This window comes from Buteo buteo, chromosome Z, assembly GCF_964188355.1.
Source record: "Buteo buteo chromosome Z, bButBut1.hap1.1, whole genome shotgun sequence".
Taxonomy (NCBI): Eukaryota; Metazoa; Chordata; class Aves; order Accipitriformes; family Accipitridae; genus Buteo; species Buteo buteo.
Window position 1 is genome coordinate 75,592,040 of NC_134204.1, and position 19,394 is coordinate 75,611,433.

A 19,394-nucleotide genomic window follows, 5' to 3' on the forward strand; every position below is an offset into this window, starting at 1 on the left:
GATTAGCCCTGACTACCCTACTCTCAGATGCATGCAGAAATGGTTATGCTTAATGTTGTTACTTAAAAACACTGCACCATGCATAGGTGTGTTTACAGTACATATTTGTTCGCAAGAGCAGGTCACAGAAGGCATAAGCATAGCGATATATTAATTTGAGATCTGCTCAGAGGACCCCTCTGTCTTTCTGAGACCTCACCCAAATTTTCTGCCTCAAGCCTATTGTTGCAATTTAAAATTCCTTCCATCCTTTAGGAGAAGAAATTTTTCTAAGAACTCCATTGTGCCTGTTCAAGGACAAAGGGTTCTTCCAACAAGATACACAGAGTTTAAATGTCCCAGGACCATTTCATTGTAACCAATGTTACATCCTGACTGTGAAATCATGGCTCTGTTACCTATTGCAAACTGAAATTTTCCAGTGCTTTGCTGAATGCAAAGCATTTCCCCAAACCATTGGTAAAACCCTTGAAACCTTGGTCAATTCTGATAGATTCAGTACTAGTACTTTTTCAACCTACAGTTTCATTACTCAGGGAGTGGAAAAGGGTTAAATACTTTGAAAATGTGGCTCTGTACTTTGTTCTAGTGAGGCAAGAACAGAAAAAGAAATATCACTCATGAAAGCAAAAGGGACCAAAAAGGCTTCATAGACAGTATTTCATTACTTTGTTAGATTAACTGTGTTATATTCTAGTTGCATAGGCAATATGTTTAGTGCATTCTTCCATATGTGCAGCTTCTCTTTGGTAGCTTATCCTGAACAGGCTCCTCAGGTAGGGACAGAGTGTTTTTCTGCCTAGAAGAAGGATGCAAGAGCTACAGAAAAAATTGGCATGTAGTAGGGATCTGATGCCAGAAACCCAGATCTCATCAAAACACTTATTTGCACACCATTGTATTTTACTATGAAATGCAGTGAATCATTAGCAATTATGTGCACTTATGAACATAAGGATGCTACTACAGTAGCTTTGTATTTGGCATTCACTGACTAGGAAGTACCTATTCTACTGCCATTGAAATCCAAGGCAAAATTCACAAAGGCATAATAGAAAAAAATCATGTGGGGCTTCAAGGTCAAACTTATTGCTGTATGGAAACTGTTAAATCTGGCACTAGAAGTTAGTTCTAAAAGGGACAAATGCACTTAAGACCTAGTGCAGTATGAAGGTGAGGTACAAATACAGAAGATGAGGTAGCTTTGTTCCCTGTCTTAACCTGAGGACTGTGGTTAGTATACTATGGGACAATAAATAGCATCATGTAGACTCATACATGCTTATTGGAAGGTTTCAGTCATTAGGGGTCCCACACAAACAAATTCTACAAAACACACTCTCTCACATTTCAGACTGGTTGTTTTATATCTCTACATCAGAAAGTGCATTTTAGCAAATTTTAAATTAGGAGGAAAGGGAATTTTCCCCTATTTTCTTTGGAGAGAACATTGGATTGCAAATGATTTTATCTTTGAAGTCCAATTTAGAATGTAATAATGTACAACCCAATGTTTTACACTGACTGGTGTGAAGTAGGGGAAAATTCAGACAGGAATTAGGAGGACAGAGTACTTATTAGCTGAAAAGCAGATGGTAGCCAGCTGGAGAATAATCAGAATAATCTTGCATAGCTTTGTCTTTTTACTGGTCTGAAAGGACAGCCCCAGAAAGACACTCTTAAAAAACCAAAGACTCTTACTATTGAGGTTAATTCAGATGGAAGGGCTATTAATAACTTTTGGGGATCTGAGTGGGGTGGGAGAGAGAGATGTTCTACATTCTGGGAAACCTCATACCAATCTCTTCTTCAGACATAGATCTTCAAGAAACCCTGCATCATCTGACTGCACAGTCAGGCTCAACACTCATACTATGCCCTTGCACTGTTTGCAAAGAACAGCTGACTTTGTTCCACTTTTCCTTAAATACACTCATTTTTCTCATTTGACTAATTACCTGTAGGAGGAAGCAGATAACTTTTCTGTTTACACAAAAAGAACCATGGAACTGGAGACCCTCTGCACATGTCGATAACAAGCTAAACAAAAGAAGTTTGCTGCCTAATCTAGGGGATAAAAACTAACTTTTTGGTGGCAAAACACAGTCTTTTTCCAATGCCAATGGTTTGAATAAAATCTGGGAAGTTTTACACCTGGAAATACATCAACCATTTTTTTTTACTTGTTGGGATTTTTTTAAATATTGTGGTTATTCAATCTGTTTCTCAATGTTCAAACTGAAACAATATAGTGAAGGTTTATCGATCTAATTAAAGACTTTCATAAGTCAGTTTTTGCGTTGTGTGATTTATTTAATGTACCTGCATGCATCCTCACCTGTATGTAGATGGAGATACAATAAACAATAAACAAAATGCACAATCTTTCCATAGAATCACCACATCATCAATACAGTATTAGTATCCTCTGCATTGTTTTGCATGACCATAAACAATGAATGGCCACTGAGTGAAGAACTGACATGATCTATAAAGTACATATCATCTTCAGTTCTTCAGCTCAGTTATTAGCTTTCCCATTTTCTGGTATGGATATAAGCTTCTATGAAAGGACGAATACATCACATATTTATCTGTATAGAGTGCCATTTTAGAAAAGAATACTTGCTAGATGAGCTGACTAACTGCACATCTGGGATGTGAATCTCTGTGGACTTAAAGTACCTCACAGATGAGCACCATGCTGGTTGTCATACTTCAGCTGGTAAATGCTTTCCCGCATTGCCAAGGCCATCAGGACTTTAGTCAGCAGCAACAGTGTTAGCCACAGCAAACTTCCTTGCTACATTTCCTGGACAGCAAGAGATACCAGGAGCTATAACAGGACTCTGCAGATCTGAATTTGCAGTATCAGTCACAAGTGCTGCCTCACACAAGGATATAGATTTAGAGTGGTCCAAAGGGACAGCATTTTGGTTTGCAGGTACTATAAAGACCACCTGCCCTTGTATATGAAGTTCTGTGCGGAGCAGCACTCTGTGTTCCCTTGGTGCGTTCAAAAACTGATGCTTGCAGAGTTCAAGCCTGAGGCAACAAATGTCAAAAATTTTGTGTCCTTACACCGGGTATTGATTTGCACAAACCTCTCCTTATACAGTTATATTTATAGCCAGACATGTTTTACATATATAATAATATATAATTATCTCTATATTGTATATATTCTATAGATACATTATTACATGTATGTATGCCTGTGTGGCCACAACAATACAGAAAAAAATTATCTCTGCAGCTATGCCATCCTCAAGTGGTAAAAGCAAAGCACATCTCACAGGCTTTATGCTGCAGCCACCTTTGCTGAATTTGCTGTGTTCTACAATCTCTAACGATTGCTGCATTGTGTCTAACTTCTAGAAAAAATTTGTGTAACCAAATAGAGCTCATGTTGCTGAAACTTGCCCATTGCTTCAGTCGTTGACAATGAAATAAGGCTGTAGCCATTGACTACATCTGTCAAAATGCCTGAGATAAATCTTAAATACTTGCCAGTTGACTGAGGACACTTCTGTTTGCATCTATAATGTTCATTACCCCGTACTTCTATCTTGTGGAGCAAGAACATTCATATTATCACAGTCATCAGACAAACTGACATTAATAAGGACTACTGCTTGAAGTCTTAGGAGAGATATCACAAATTCAACAGTCCTTAGACAATAATCTAGTTCTCATTCTGGGGATGGTCTGTTTGAGGAGAGGATCAAGAGATAAAAACAAAACAGAGAGGTAGGCTGACACTGGTGTTCTTCTAGCTGTACCTCTTTTGTGGATACCCACCTGACTCTAAGCCTCATGAAGTCAGCAAGAGTCTCTCTACTATCTCCAGCAGAATTTGAATACTACCCAAGGACATGTCAGTGGTGAAGGCTGCCAATCCAACAAGCTTGCTAATGGTCACTCATCACTCATTTATATTTAGAAGACTTTAAACTCAGAAGACACTCATTTTAAAGCTTTTATTTCTAAAAACGATACTAAAATAAAGCAGAACAGTTAAAACTAAAGTACTGCTACAGATGAACATATAACAAAGCACATGCTTTCACATTCACATTTGATAAAAGACCCTATGATAGGCACCTTTCTAATAAAAATGTAAAAAATGCTAACTCATTAAAAGGATAATATAAAACTATATTATAAATCATGCAGCACTATAATAGAGCAGAGAGTTTCACAACATCTAAGTAGCATTTGGATAAAGGAAATGGTTGTATTAAAGGACATCTCTGACCTCTGGATAACTGAAAGATTTATTTTGTTAAGATTACAAATAAGGTAACTGTACTGTAGCATGTACTAATATCAAATTAAAAAAAAAAATAGAGAAAAGGATCTTTTAAATATAGAAAAAATGTGAAAACATTAAAAATTTATATTTCTAACAATTTGGCTGGACTCTGTGTTGGGATCTCATGTAATGAGATCAGCTATGTGTATGTCCCTTGCTAAGATTCTGGTCCCATTCAAGTGACAATATTCCCACAGACTTCTGAGACAGAATGTTCTGTATTTTTTTTGTGTATTTCAAATAAGACTTCCATAATTCACAAGGATTTAGCTTTCTACCTCTATTAGGCATCTCTGAGAAATCTAACATTACCACTGCATTTACTTCCCACAGAAGCTGAAGAAGCACTGTAGTGTGACTCTCCTATTACTATCACACAGCAAATATTCAGCATTGAAAGTATGCTAGCTACATTGGGAACATGGACAACTAGGCAGCTGCTTGTTTCAGCTACACAAATTTATACCAGAAAAAATGCATCTACATGTGTGGTTTTGTACTTGTACCTAGGACTGGGGACAGACTGGAAGGTAAGGGAGCACAATAAGGAGTAAATGGTGCTATGTTCTTCCTTTTCACCTCCTCCCAGTTAGCTTTGGCCAGTCCAGTTCACATTATGGTGGAACTGCTGTGACTCTTGGTATCCTTCCTTCCTCTATTTCACATGTCTAATCCTGTTAGACTGTTTGTTAAGCAGTTCAACAGGAACTGGCTAAACTCTTCAAAATAGATTAGCTCTGAAAGGTAATTTATTGCCATAAATAAAACCCTAAGAAGTATAAATAGGGTTCACTGTACATATGCTTTGTCTTTAAAGAAAATCAACACCAGCAATGCTTACAGAACCATACTTGACAACAGATAACTCCACTTGTAGTGATGGGTCTCTCTTTACAGGAAATGTTTGCTCAGGAATGACATTTTCTAAACTGTATCCTAAATTACACAGTGACTCAGAGGGCTGGCTGATTTCACAGTCAGACAGCTAGCCAGCAATAGTAGGTTCACTGCCACTTTAGTCACAGCAATTCCATAATATAAGCTAACATTAAGAGCAGTTTTTCAGGGAAATCCCAGAGCTGCTAAAGACAAGAGCAGCTGTAATGGACTCTCTTCTGTTTAACAACAGCATACAATGTCTTTCATTTCTTTTCCATGATTTTCGACCTTTGTATCAAGATGGCAGGTATCACTAAGTGTTGACTCTACGGAAATACCCTGGATTTTCTTCTTAACTCTTCTTTCAGTGCTCCAGACAATGGAGATGAAACAGAAGCAGGAGCACAGATTCTCATTTCAGTTTAGATCAACTATGATTGCACTGCTTCATCCTCCTCTTTCAGTGGGCCTTGCTTTTTAACACAATACACAACTCATTTTTCCTTTTCACAGAACAAAACCAATCACACCCACAAGGTTTATCATACCACTAAATAGCAACACTACCCTGTCTCCTTCTTTCCTGTGGGAGCAGCTCACAGGCTGGAATATCCAGGCACCTGGTTTTGAAGTGGTGGAGGCTGCTGGCAGGGCACTACCCAGCAAAACCAAATCTACAAGTAACACGGGGAGCTACCTTCTGCCCTAGTAGCTGGTGTGCCAATCTTACGTATCATTGCTGAAGGTGAGTTTTTGCTTTTTTGTATTTTTCCTGCTACTGGTGGGAGAGATACTTGTGAATAAAGTCTGAGCTAATACATCCCCAAGGCCAAAGGGGCATAGTATCTCTTTTCTTACTTTCTAATTTAGGAGGATGACCTAACAGACTGAAAGCAGGATGGATGCTGGAGTTGGTGAGTGGCTAGTAAGGAGGACTTGAGAGAGGATCATTGGGAAGGACACCTGGTATCAAACTAAATGAAGCTCTTTTGGGGTCTTGAAGAGTGACAGAAGTGCTGGTGACTGCCTTCTGGGTGGCAGAGGCTTTCTTACCTTCAAGCCAGTATGTTACCATGTCTCCTTTCCCCTAAGGAAGAAAATGAGTCACAGGGTTAAAATACTACCCATAATTTGTTTAATAACCTTCTTATTACAACTCAGAGCAAGTCCCAAAAGGAGACTGATGTGCCTGTCAGCCATTTTACATACAGGACAACTGAGGCATAAAACTTTTCCTTAAAAGATAGCAGCAGCACTATTGATTAAAACAATTCTCTGAAATCCCATCCAAAACTGGGCCCAGAAGCATGTTAGTCCTCTTATGGAACTCTTATGATGATTTCTGATGTCTCTGAATGACCTTTTTTAATTTCAAGCAGTTCTGACAAAGTCACATGCCACACAGTAGTTCCAAGTTTGGCTAAGTCCTTCATCTCTGAATTATCAGGGTTGTCCCATGAACAAGCCCGTGGAATTTGTCCTGGTTTAAAACTTGAGACCGTTCTCTTCAGGGACAGGAAATAGACTAACCCAAGGACTCTGAGACATAGAGGACTGCATGGGTTAAAACTGAGGGACTCCAGAGTACTTTCACACTCTCCTTTCTGAAAAGCTGAGTATAAATTTTGCATACACACCTTGACTTGTAAATTCCCTCGGCATACTAACACATACTCTCCAATCTGCTCCAACAGCTGGTATGCACTTGAACTGCACTGTATTTTAAGAGCTGGAAAGAGAGACAATTGTCATTTTATCATAATAATTTAAACATCTAATCTAAGACATAATCTAAGACAGACCCATCTGCCTCTGTGTCTCAAAGACTTCAAGACTCATTAATGAATTCCGCTTCATGTTTTTCATGTCTTTGCTTTCATTCCTCTGTTATTTGAAATGTTCACAGACAAGGTCCAGTATCCCAGCCTCTTTGTGAGAACATCTCAGGACAAATATGTGGCTGTTGACAAACACTACTCTTCACAACCTACATCTGATATTATTTGTCTACTCTTCATACCTGCCTGGCTGGAGTTACTGACGAGCACCCTTTTCATCTTGCAAAGAAAACCATACATAGTTCTACCTCATGGTCAATAAGGAGCCAGAGCTTTCTTTGCACATACAGTTCTCAGCAAAGTCTAACCATTAAAAAAACTGACATCTTTGCTCTGCCTCCAAACCTGTAAACAAAAACAGGGGAACAAAACCCTCTCTGACAAAACCAGACAATATTAGCATAATTCTACTATCTTTTTTTCTTACACAATGTGATTTTTCCTCTGTTAAGAATTTATCTTCCTGTAAACCCTGGCTGTCTTGCCTTCTGCAAATGATGGAGGAAGGACCAAGGAGGAGGACAAATAGAATAAATTCTGAATACTCCTACTTTTGCCCAAAAGGAAAATCTTGCCAAAACCTGGAAAATTACCAAAATATCCTTAGGGGCTTTTTGCCTTTATCATTCTGCGACACAGAGTAAATCATTATGCTTCTTTGTTTGAAAAAGATCCCAGATGATAGTAGGGCTGGCTAAGATTGTCCTATTGATTTTTCTTATATCAAAAAATGATGGGTTTGTAGGTCCACTTTTTCTTTTTTAAATGTTTTTTATTGAAAGTCTCAAAATATTCCCTGTAGACCAGGAAATATATGTTTCAACATATCCAGATACATATCTCTGAAATAGTCTTTCCAGTAGATACATGATATTTTAACTGGTAATCCTGCTTGGGAACAAGACACTAGCACTCAGATTCCAGCTGAGAGCAATTTTAATTTACATGACGAGTAATTAATTAACCTATTTTAAAGTGATCATCTTAGGGTTAAAGTATGTTAATGTAATTTGAGATCCTCAAATGTCCTGGCTGGAAAAAGAGGGAAATAAAAGAAAAGCTTAAAAGATAAGAAGCTCTGTCTATATACTTAAGTTCATAGTGTTGATGTGCCATATAAGAAATAGACTGGCATACAGAGCAAAAGATGAAATATGAAGAATGATGAAAGCAGATTTTGAAGGCATTAGTTTTAAAGCAGTTCAGATGAGATGATAGAAGGAGCCTGAAAGGAGGAGATGGAGAAGGAAAAGAGTTATCTGGGAGACTGACAGAAGGAAAATAAATTTATATGTGTCCCACTCAGGCTAGTATTTGCTTTGGAAAAATGTATAAAATAGTGAGAAGGAATGGATCATGGTTGATTCTCAAATCCCCAGGCTAAACCTTCAAAGCCATAATGTAAAACCACTCCTCTGCCTTTCTGCCTTACTTTTAGTGGGCCATGATAGATTTTGAAAGCATCACTTTTTATGATGAAATTAAACTTGAAAACACCTTGGATTTTGCCTAATTCAAATCCATTTACAAAGCATTGCAACGTGTGCCATAAAACTATTCAGCTTCATTTCATGAATGAAAGAAACAAAAACAAGCCATCAAGGTTGTTTGACCTTGAATCACTCCCTCATTCTTCTTTTTTTTTTCTTTTCCAGTTCTTGTAGATCGGGCTAAAATATTTCAGAAGTTGAGGTTCAAATGCTCATACTGGCTAAAGACAAAGCTTGTTAACTAAACATGGAGCTCTTATGTCCTGGGAAGAAGTGACAGTGAGGATATCTCCACTATTTAATCATTAGAGATTTCTGTCTAATCTCTTTGCTGGAGGACATATATATAATCTTCTATACTGGTTAAAGACAGACACAGCTCCCATGGTGTCCTACCATCTCTAGTGTTCTCCATTACAGGAAGTTATCAGTGAAAGAGAGGAGTTATGAAAATATTTTTACTATAAATTCAGCTGGGTGCCAGGAAGGAATAGAAATAGCTAATATATCCACTTACCTCTCATTTTATCTGATTCTTACCTTTTTTTATTATAGAGAACCTCAAAGCCATGAAAATTCCTATCTGAGACTTGGGGAATGAGGGGATCTTGTTACAAAGGTTGTAGAGAATATCACTGGCATAATTTTCCCATAGGCAGATTGGACCCAGAAATCAACACCCTTCTTACAGGACTTACAGTCATTTGAACAGGACAGGACTCAAAACTCAGCATAGCATTTTTTTCAGAATTCATTAAGGGATGGTCAAAACCATATCTACAGTTTGTTCCTTGTTACCTTCACTGGTAGATTCCATCCTGGAAGCTGTGTTCACAGTATCCCCAAATAAACAATACCGTGGCATTTTGGTCCCAACCACTCCAGCTACAACTGCCCCTGTTAAAGAAAAGAAAACAATAAATTTTGTGGTTTTAAATCACATAATCAGTCATAGAACCTCATGGCTGCTTCCTACCTTACCTTATATCTCATTCATTAACAAGATAAAGACTGAGTGTCAGTATGGTCTTATATGGATTATACATCTGACTTAGATGGCTTCCGGAGCCATGGAGGGAATTGCAAAAGGGCATCAGAGGAGAATGGTGGGGGAAGTGATGATGGGATGGAGGTAGTGTGCATGAGTTAAGGCACCTGCAGAATCATGTTTCAACACAACAACAGAATATTTTGAGGGGCAGTGAGATAGGAATGCTGCCAATAGGAGTTGTGCACACAACGCTCAGTAATGACATGGAAAAGCAGGATGTGCTGGTTTTGGCAGGTTAGAGTTAATTTTTTCCATAGCAGCTGGTATGGGCCTATGTTTTGGATTTGTGCTGGAAACAGTGTTGATAATATAGGGATGTTTTTCATTGCAGAGCAGTGCTTACACAGATTTGAGGCCTTTTCTGCTTCTCTCCCCACCCCACCAGCAAGTAGGTTGAGGGAGCACAAGAAGTTGGGAGGGGACACAGCTGGGACAGCTGACCCCAACTGACCATATGGTGTCATGCTCAGCATATAAAGCTGGGGGAAGAAGGAAGGGAGGGGGGACGTTCAAAGTTATGGTGTTTGTCTTCCCAAGTAACTGTTAGGCATGATGGAGCCCTGCTTTCCTGGAGATGGCTGGACACCTGCCTGCCGATGGGAAGTGGTGAAATAATTCCTTGGTTTGCTTTGTTTGCATGCACGGCTTTTGCTTTACCTGTTAAAGTGTCTTTACCTCAACCCACAAGTTTTCTCACTTTTACCCTTTCAATTCTCTCCCCCATCCTGATGCAGGGGGAGCCAGTGGCTGTGCAGTGCTTAGTTGCTGGCTGGGATAAAACACAACACAGGAACAGGAAGTAACCTGCTCCTGCTGAAGGCAGAAATGACTATTTTGATTCCTTCATGTCAGCCCCAGGGGAATTAAAATACAGAAGGTATGATCTCTTGCTGAGACAATGTAAGCTGCTTAGTTTGCTGATTCTGGGCTGCACAGCACATGCCTAACTCTGGCTGGCTATCAAGAAGGAGTTGCAATCACACATCAGCTTAGATCAGGGAGCTAGGAGTCTGAGATTGAAGGCTAGATCAAAGAGTCAAGAAGCAACTCATTATTTTGCAAAGAGAACAGCTGAAAAGGGCAATTAACAGATACAGAAAGGCAGTCCTCACTCACATCAGCAAAGGTACTTGGGCCATGTGGTGTTTCCAATGTTGTATTCTGCATTGTGTTCCAAATATTCCAGGTATCCAATAATTTATTCTGTTGGGATGACCTCTATCAGGTGTTCCATCCCATGTCAAGAAATTAGCTTCACTTTTAATGGAGAGGAAATGCCTACAGAAACATTTGTTAAACCAGAGAAGGACTCTTTTGCAGCCCTCAACATACCTGAATGGATTCCTGCTCTTATCTTTAGGAGCTTGTTGGGCTTATGTGGGATCTTAAAAGTCTTGCAGATGTCCAGAAGGTCTAAAGCCATGCTTGCGATCTCACCGGCATGAAGAATCCCATTCTCTTTGGGTACTCCCGACACCACCATATCTTAACACAACAATGCAACTGTGTTAACCTGTGGCGTTACACACAGATTTACCAAAGGATGCTGCCTAAGTTAGAAAAAAGTAAAGCCCTATTCCATCTTATCCTGTGGCACAATTTGAGCTGAGAAAGCCAGAAACGAATGAAGGATAAGGCTAAGGCTCATGTGTGTAGTTACGCTAGCTATGAAAAATGTTGGATTTCCTGCTTACGTTTCCATAAGATTTATTCCTTCCTACCCTTTCTTCCTCCCTCCCTTCACTGAGGATGCTTGAAGTGGGACAGGTAGTGGCAAAGTGGTGGTTCAATACCTTTTGTCTTTGGGCAGATACTATAAAGAGAGACAATGATTCCTACTAGGCATTGTCCTATGCTTTCTGCACTGAGTTTTACTGTGTAGGACAAAAGACTGGTCCCTTCAGGATCCCTCAGGTGCATTTGTTCAGGAATTTTATGCTCCAGAATGTGCTTAACCACTCCACAGAATAAAAAAAGGTGGGTTTTCTTTTCCACATTTCTTACAGGATTTCCTCTCTGTCTCATGCAAAAAAACTGCTAGATTCTGCTAGGTTTTTGATGGAACTTAGTTTTAATGGTAGTCAATCCCTAACAGATTCCCATGGTAGCAAATAGAAAGCCATTTTCCTAAAAATGCAAAAAGAAGAGGCAGACAAGCTCCTACAGAGTATTAGGAGAGAGAAGGTTGTCATAGTCTTTGCAAAAAAGAGAGAGATAATAAAGCTTATGGAATGGCACCTATGCTCCCATATAGAAGGTAAATTTTTAAGTTGTGTTCCTGTGAAACAGAAGTTGTCAACTGGGATTAATCTGTTGCCAAGGTTTAAAGTCAGACCTTATAGGACGTAGGAACTAAATAAACAGCAGCAGTAGTTTACTCAACTCATTTGTTCCATCCACAACATTCATCAATTGTAGAAATGATGAAAGGTATGCAGGAAAATGTTCCTAAAGTTTGCTAGGGCTCTGCTGGGACTTCTCCCCTGTTTGTTTTTTGTGGTCTTCCCAGTGGTAATAAGATTTCCAATTCTCCTTCATCTGTTCTTCCTTGCCACCAAGTCAGTACCTATCCTGGTGAAATACCCATGACCCATCATTGTCCACAGCTCGAGGAACTTACAGGCATCTCCTATTGTCTCCACCTTATAGACATCATAGTTATCTATGATTTCATCAAAAGTGGTATAAAGCTTGTTCAAGAGATCTACCACTTGGTAAGGTGTGCTGCTGCTGGACAGCTGAGTGAAGCCAACAATGTCGCTGTTAAAACACAACAAAAAGAACATACTCATCCACTGTCTTGACCATTGCAGATTGGTAAACCTAAACATACAGTAATAATTTCTCAGTGGAACTACCTCAACCCTCTCTTTTTCAGTATTTCTTTCACAAAGGATCTTACAGAATAGTTTTGTCTTCAAACATTTACTTAAACTGAAAACAGACTCCTTCCACTTAAAAGGACTGTCTGACTTAAGTCTTTTTGCTTACCAATGCAGTAAACCATTTTTTACAGCTAGACTTTAATCTGCAACAGACCAAGTACTCTTCAGGTTTGGGTTATGTACAAATGGAAAAAAGGGAACTTAATATCTGTCCATTTATGACAAGTGAAGATATGCAATTTGTATGTTGCTTCATGCACACATAACAAGTCAAAGACTGTAAAGCCACGTGGATTCTAAGGATAGACAAGTTTCCTTTACACAGCTAAATGCTGGAACCTTTAGTTAGGCCTATCTTATGAAACATACATGCATGTGTGTGTAACACACATAAAGTGACATGTTGCTGTGTGTTAGAGCACCACAGTAATCTCATTTTTTATTTAAGTAATTGTAATGAAAAATGGAGAGGTGTGCAAATTTTGAAAGGCACTCATTTGCAGAGTCAAATGTTGCCACCTGGTACAATAAATGACAGTTTAGATAGAAACTCTGCACTCAGTTAGGAGCTTCATCTCCACTAGGAGCCTAGAAGTTTCTTCAGTAGGAGTCAGTTCTAGTCCTATCTTTCATCTTTGTTTACCTGAAAAAGACGGTGGCACTTAAGTAACTTTGTGCTTGTGCATGTTTTCCCTGCCTGAGATCATCTGCTACTTGCTTCGGCAACATACCTATTGTAGAAAGTAGAGCCTTGTTACTCTTTTGACATGGATAAAAGCAGACAATAAACAGAACATGTTTGTTTAAAGGTATAAAAGCAATGTTCATAAATGTGAAATATTCTGAAGGTGAAAGCAGTCTTTAGCATCAAAATCTGCTCTGCTGTAATGTGAGAATTCACAGTAAATCTCACTGATAACAAGTCCAGATTTTTCAGATGACCCATAACTTTTAGTTCAAACTGGCCAGTATCCATACATTCCAAGTCAGAGTAAGGTTAGATTCTAATAGTGTGACTTGTGATATTACTAACTCTTTCTTTGTCAACTCTTTGCTAGTGTTTTCTTCCTGTGTTAGGTTTGTTTACTATGTCTTCTCTGATTTTTTTGATCTTCTTTCTTTCTCCTATTTTGCACTTTCACAGCCTTTTCCTTTTTTCTGCCCTCTGTGTTATACTTGTTCCTTTATCCCTTTTTTTTTTTTTGTGGAATTCCAGAAGATACACTGCCATCAAAAGTAACCTCAGTCCGAAAGCAATTCCCCATTTTTTATAACTATACAGAAGGATTGCCAAGCAAGATCAAAGTGAGAGCACTAGGGATTCTGGAGTCATAGCTCTCAGAGGAGTGCACTGATTTTTAGGGGGGAAATATAAAAAGTAGCTAAATATCTTTCCAGCTTTGCAAGGAACAAGTATATTAATTCATTGCTAACTAAATGTTATCTATTAAATAATCAACTAGCAAAGGGTTTCTGTTTGTAATTAGACAGTTAAAATCAAATTATTATTATTGAGAAGAATATGCAGTATTTTTGCTGTATGACTTACTATATAACAGACGATCAGTCTTCTGTTTTTCATGCATTAAATCCTGGGTTCTCTCAGAAACCAATATCTCCAGATGTTTGCTGTATTTCTCCATCTAAATAACATTGAGAATTGCATAAAATAATCTGTTTACTGAAACAGATTCATAGTTGGATAGGATTTAAGCATTTGAATGATTCTGCTTTGAAAACATTCAGATAAGCAAAGGCTGAGGTCTGAGATGATAGCTAATTTTTTCTTACAAAATTCAAAGATCAGATTTATCTCTAGGTAAATTTATGATTCTGGATTTGAGATTGTTGCTTACATGTAAGAGGGCAGAAACCAATTCCAGACTTTTCAAAGTCTGTGTAAATATTAGGGGTCAAACCCAATGCAGAGACCAAGCTGCAGACATGGATTAAAATATTTTACCAAAACAAAATGTATCTAAGTCTCAATCTTCTGTCAAAGACTCACAATGCTGTTTCGTAGACTATCCTGCTATGCTATACTATGCTTTTTACATCCTTGCTCTGTGTGAGACAACAGGCTGTGGAGGCAGGAGTCTCTTTTCTCTGCTGATGGGCTTAAGATACTCTGCTCAAAATGCATCTGTAAACATGCTATTTGTGGCTTGCAGGGATTCTATACCTCCAGTACTGTAAGACCACCACCAAGCCACTGGAAAAGGGGAATCTAGTTTCCTGCAAGTACATCAAAAACCAAACATTTCACTGAAGAAACAAAAGTGTTCAGCCCCAAAGAAGCTGAGAAATTTAAGAAAAACTGACAGAAATTGAATGAGAAGGAAAGCTGGGTCTCAAGCAGAACTGCAGCTACAGTCACCCCACCAGAGGTGAGTGAATGACTGGATTTCCTCATCAAACAAGGGGTATGAGATCAGAAAACAAACCTGAAGGATAGAGGTGAAAGTTACTGCAGGTGAGCAGATTGACTTAGAATTGATTAAAAAACTAAAATTACCAGAGTCATCATCATGTCAACAGGGCTAACTTTATTAGGATTCATCTTGTACAACATTTTCTTGACTTGTTCAAATGTAGGCCTTTGGGCTGGATTATTTTTTCTGCACCTTCTGATTAACTACAGCAGGGAAAGAGAGTGAGAAAAGCAAACAGCCTTTTGTCATTACAAGCACAGGCAGTGTTTCTAATTAATACTACTATTTTCTTGGTGCAAACTGTGGATGGGAAGCCCTATTTGCAGCTGGTAAAAAGTGGCAGAGCTAGACAGAGGTCTCTGGAATTCTACAGATTTATGCTGAATGAAGAATGTTAGTTCATGAAAATGCTGCTGCAGGAAATCATGAATTAGATGCTTATGTTCCTTCTGCCAAACACTGCTTAAGCTCTTGTCTTGCGCTTTAATTCAGTGTTATGCTGTTGGAGTCACATACTGTTTTCAGAGGACTTGTCTGTACACAAAATTCACAAAAGATTAAAACCTCAACTACTTAAGAATGTTAATTCCTGACTAAAATACAGTCCTGCTTATGAGAAGTTTGTTACATTTATGTTGCTACAAACCACCAAAGGTGAAATATATAGCTCTTAAGCTGAAACAAGGATGCTGCAATCTTGTTTGGATTTAATTGAACTGGGAGGTGGTGTATTTTTTTCTTACTAGGCTGTTTGAGGCTACTGAAGACATAGACCTTTTGCATGACAATCAAACCAAACTCATACTTTGTCTGAACACATACCTCACTACTTGAAAGTCCTTTGCCAGTAAGCTAAATAGACATTACTACTATAAAATATGTATGGAACTCAACACTTTATAATAAAATGAAAATGCACAAAAATCAATGATTGAATATTAAAAATGTCATTTATTACACTGACAATTTGAGGGGACAACTGAAACTTTCAATTTGTCAGAAAGACAGTTTTTTTATTAAGGGTATTAAAGCATTTCATTGTGCCTTGTTTGAGATGTACTTTTGGACTTCTGGGTTGTTTACATTCATCTAAGGTAGTACTGCCATAAAACTTCTGTGACATGTTTTAAATTCACTTTAATAAAGAATTTTTGTACACAATGTTGTATCTTACTCACCTCTATGTAGTCTGTGGGACATGGGCAAGAATTCTCAGCTGTTCCTGAAATTAATTCTGCCAAAGGCGCACACCAAGAATATTCAGCTGAATGTGCATTGTCTTTCTAGAGAAAAAGTGATTAAACAATGTTGAAACAAGTGGTGTGTTTTTCATACCATCCATTGAAAATATATTACTATAATCCTCATTACTTTTATGATGTCCTCCCTATCACGTCCAGATCAGCTTTTTTACCTGAGTACAAGGAAAAAAAAAAAGGATATAACCCAGTCTAAACTGGGTGGCCTTGTCAAAAAGCTTTTTAATGGCTGAAAGACTTTAATCTGAGTGTTTATATGAGGTAAACAACTTTTGAAACAAATTAATAGCTGGCAAGATATTGGGAAACTTTTGAGAAACCACAAGGCCTACATTGGTCTATTATCACAAATGGTCAGAAATGGAAGAACAGCAGTTTCAGGTCTTTGTTGTTAGAATTCTTGTTCAGAAAATTATTTCAGGCAGAACATTGTTACATATTCAGAACATCTGGTTTCAATGTCAAGGTGCATTTTTTTGTGTTTGCCATTTAGCACTGACAAGACATGTGCAAAGAAGACATTTTCCTTATGGAGAACAGCTCATTTGCTCTTCTAGCATATTCTTACCACTGCAAGACTCCACTGAAAGGGTCTGTGCATGGCAGGAAAGGGAAGGAACAACAGGAGAAACGGGAAAATGTTATGGCATACCTTCTCCCTCCACCCCCCTGCCATTAAGCCTCACAGAGCTAACCAAAACTCAATTTTGGAGCTACATTATTTTTGTCATACACTCTTCTTCAAAGTCCTGAAGGGAAGTCTGGTAGATGCATGAGGAAGCCCTGATTGCATGTTCCATTGGAACTGAACTTGCACCCCCAAAATCAAAAGGAAAATGCATGCTCAAAAAATAAATCAAAGGTGCAGTTACTCAGAGTTTGGTTTGTATCTTTAGCAGAAACAGAATCAAAGTTGTCATGCAAACTTCAAAGTTCATTTTTACTTACTGGCATAGGGTCACTTCTTGTGGCAATTTCTAGTAGAATGATGGCATAACTGCAGAATAAAAGCAAACCAAAATCTTAATGAAATAACAGTTAATGGAGTCAGTGATTTTTTCTTTCCATGACTTCTTATTCTTCCCTATTTTGTGACTGAAAGCTCAGTATCCCAAAAGGAAGGATGGCAACAGTGCTGCTTTTACTACTCTGTGCTTTCAGAGATCTGTCACTGATCATTTCATAGCAGCCTCCTCTCACAGTTATCAGTCTCAGAGATGAAGCTTTTGAGTTTGATGAGCAAAGCAATTTTCTCTGGAAGAATTGATGGAATCCAGAGGGGATATGTGCAGGGACTTACATGATACCTACCAATTAAACATATAGGGCAGGTTTGTGCTGTAATCAATGGGTAGAAGCAGGTACATCAGCTGGAGGAGTGGCTTCTTTTCTGCATAGATCACTGTTCTGGAAAATCTCCATAAAGTCAATGATGAGACAGAGTAGATCTTTTACAGTAAGCATTTTTGCTCATTCTTTCTGAATTTTATTTTCATCATCACCCTCTTCTGTAGATGAACCAAGGTCAAACACATTCATCACGGGCGAAGCATGGAAAAAATGGGGTAACAACTGGGTGTTCAGTCTCCTTATTGAACTCACTAGAGATCTTTTAGAACAGTGATGTCTAAGAAGTCAGCACCTCCTCCAGCCAGCAATCCTGATAAAGATGCTCTTGCCTCTTTATGTATTGAAACTGTGTAATAATTAACTCCCTGCATGCATCTCTACTTGATAACATTTATTTTAATGGGGAATACTGGTTTGCAATCTGTTGTATTGCTAATGGTTGCTCTGTTCTGTAAGGCATTCTAGGTGTATAATGGGTTATGTCTGTCTATCATTCAGTCCACTTGTGGACCACCACTAGCAAATAGAATAATGCATATAAAACATGCTGAACAATGTAGAAATTAATCTGATTAGATTTTTACGTTAATTTGGGGGTGATTTGGTAGTAGAAAGGAATACCAATCCTGGTGAGAGAGCAAAGCTGAAACAGATTTTCAAGGAGACTAATTAGGTCATGGTAACTCCAATAAAGCAGTATTGATTTCATTCAGCTTCAGCAGCACTGCTCAAAAAAGTCCTAACATAGTGGATAGTGAAATTCACATAACTATTACAAATCAAGAGCAGCCAATCTAGGAGAAACTGTGACTGGAAACAGCCTCTTCAGCTCAAACAGGAGCTGCTTTCATGCTCCTGTTCTCATTTCCATTTTAGCTTTCCCATCTGACCAACACATTCCCTGGAGAACTTTAAAAGCAAGTGATTCATCTGTAAAAGCACACAAAATTACAAGTCCCACTCCTGCAGTTTCTACCTATTTTTTATTTGGGCCACACCTTCAGGAATAGTAATGGAATTTTTGCACAGATAAAAACTGAAGATTCCAAGACTGGGACGTTGCTCTCTGGCCAGCAAGCCCACATACATATATCAGGAAGGCTTAGCAGCTGCTCATATCATCAAACACAAACTGTGTTAAAATGCAGGTTATGAAGAATAGCTCGGTTAAAAAGACAACCCTTTCAACGCTACAGGGTGCATCTCTATCTTTCTTTCCTGACTGCACGTTGCTCTTCTCCCTTTTCTGATTTCATCTTTTAACTGCTTTTTGTTTTTTATGAAGAAAGGATTAACTGCAGTATAACAAAAGAAGACCTGGATTTTGCAGACATGGGCACTGAGAGCAAGATAGATTCAGCAAGCATTCACTGAATCTGTCAAAAGTTCATTGTACTCATCGTTGATATAAGCAAATCAGCTAATATTCTAAGGGGAGTCCTTGGCAAGTAATGGCTTTAGGAGGCCAGGTTGACTGCAAAGTCAAGTAATGGTATCTAGCCTGAACAGGGGCAAAGTGTGAACCAGACAAGCACCAAGGAAACGTTTTCTGGAATGTATTTTGGCTGTGGAGCAACGATAAACTGCAACACATAAGATAATCCTAAAATTACTGCTTAGTTGCAGCACAGTACTTTCTAAGACTAGTCCATGTTGAAAAATTAAAGACCAACACAGGACAAATGACAATAGCCAGAAATATCAACACAGTGACAAACTGCCTTTAGCTGAGCTATTTTTAAGCAAATTCTAAGGGCATGTTTAAACCTATAGATAAAAATACTATGGAGACCTCAAATTCTTGCTTACATGATCTGATAGAATGGATTATAATTAATAATGTTGTAGCACATTGTATATGCATACATTTCTTTATAAGCAAATAATGTGCATTA

General features: G+C 38.4%; 1 protein-coding gene across 1 annotated transcript in view; it reads right to left on the reverse strand.

Annotated features, from left to right (window-relative positions):
- Positions 1-6,116: 6,116 nt before the first annotated feature.
- Positions 6,117-19,394, reverse strand: part of LOC142027149 (atrial natriuretic peptide receptor 1-like) — a 40,436-nt gene continuing 27,158 nt past the window's right edge. Inside the window, exons 14-23 of the mRNA XM_075020835.1 lie at positions 17,088-17,146; positions 16,069-16,160; positions 14,974-15,093; positions 14,008-14,101; positions 13,102-13,189; positions 12,194-12,333; positions 10,906-11,058; positions 9,321-9,419; positions 6,832-6,923; positions 6,117-6,281 (exon numbers count right to left, since the gene is read on the reverse strand). Of these exons, the coding sequence (XP_074876936.1) occupies positions 6,117-6,281; positions 6,832-6,923; positions 9,321-9,419; positions 10,906-11,058; positions 12,194-12,333; positions 13,102-13,189; positions 14,008-14,101; positions 14,974-15,093; positions 16,069-16,160; positions 17,088-17,146 (1,102 nt within the window). The remainder of the gene's footprint in view (positions 6,282-6,831; positions 6,924-9,320; positions 9,420-10,905; positions 11,059-12,193; positions 12,334-13,101; positions 13,190-14,007; positions 14,102-14,973; positions 15,094-16,068; positions 16,161-17,087; positions 17,147-19,394) is intronic.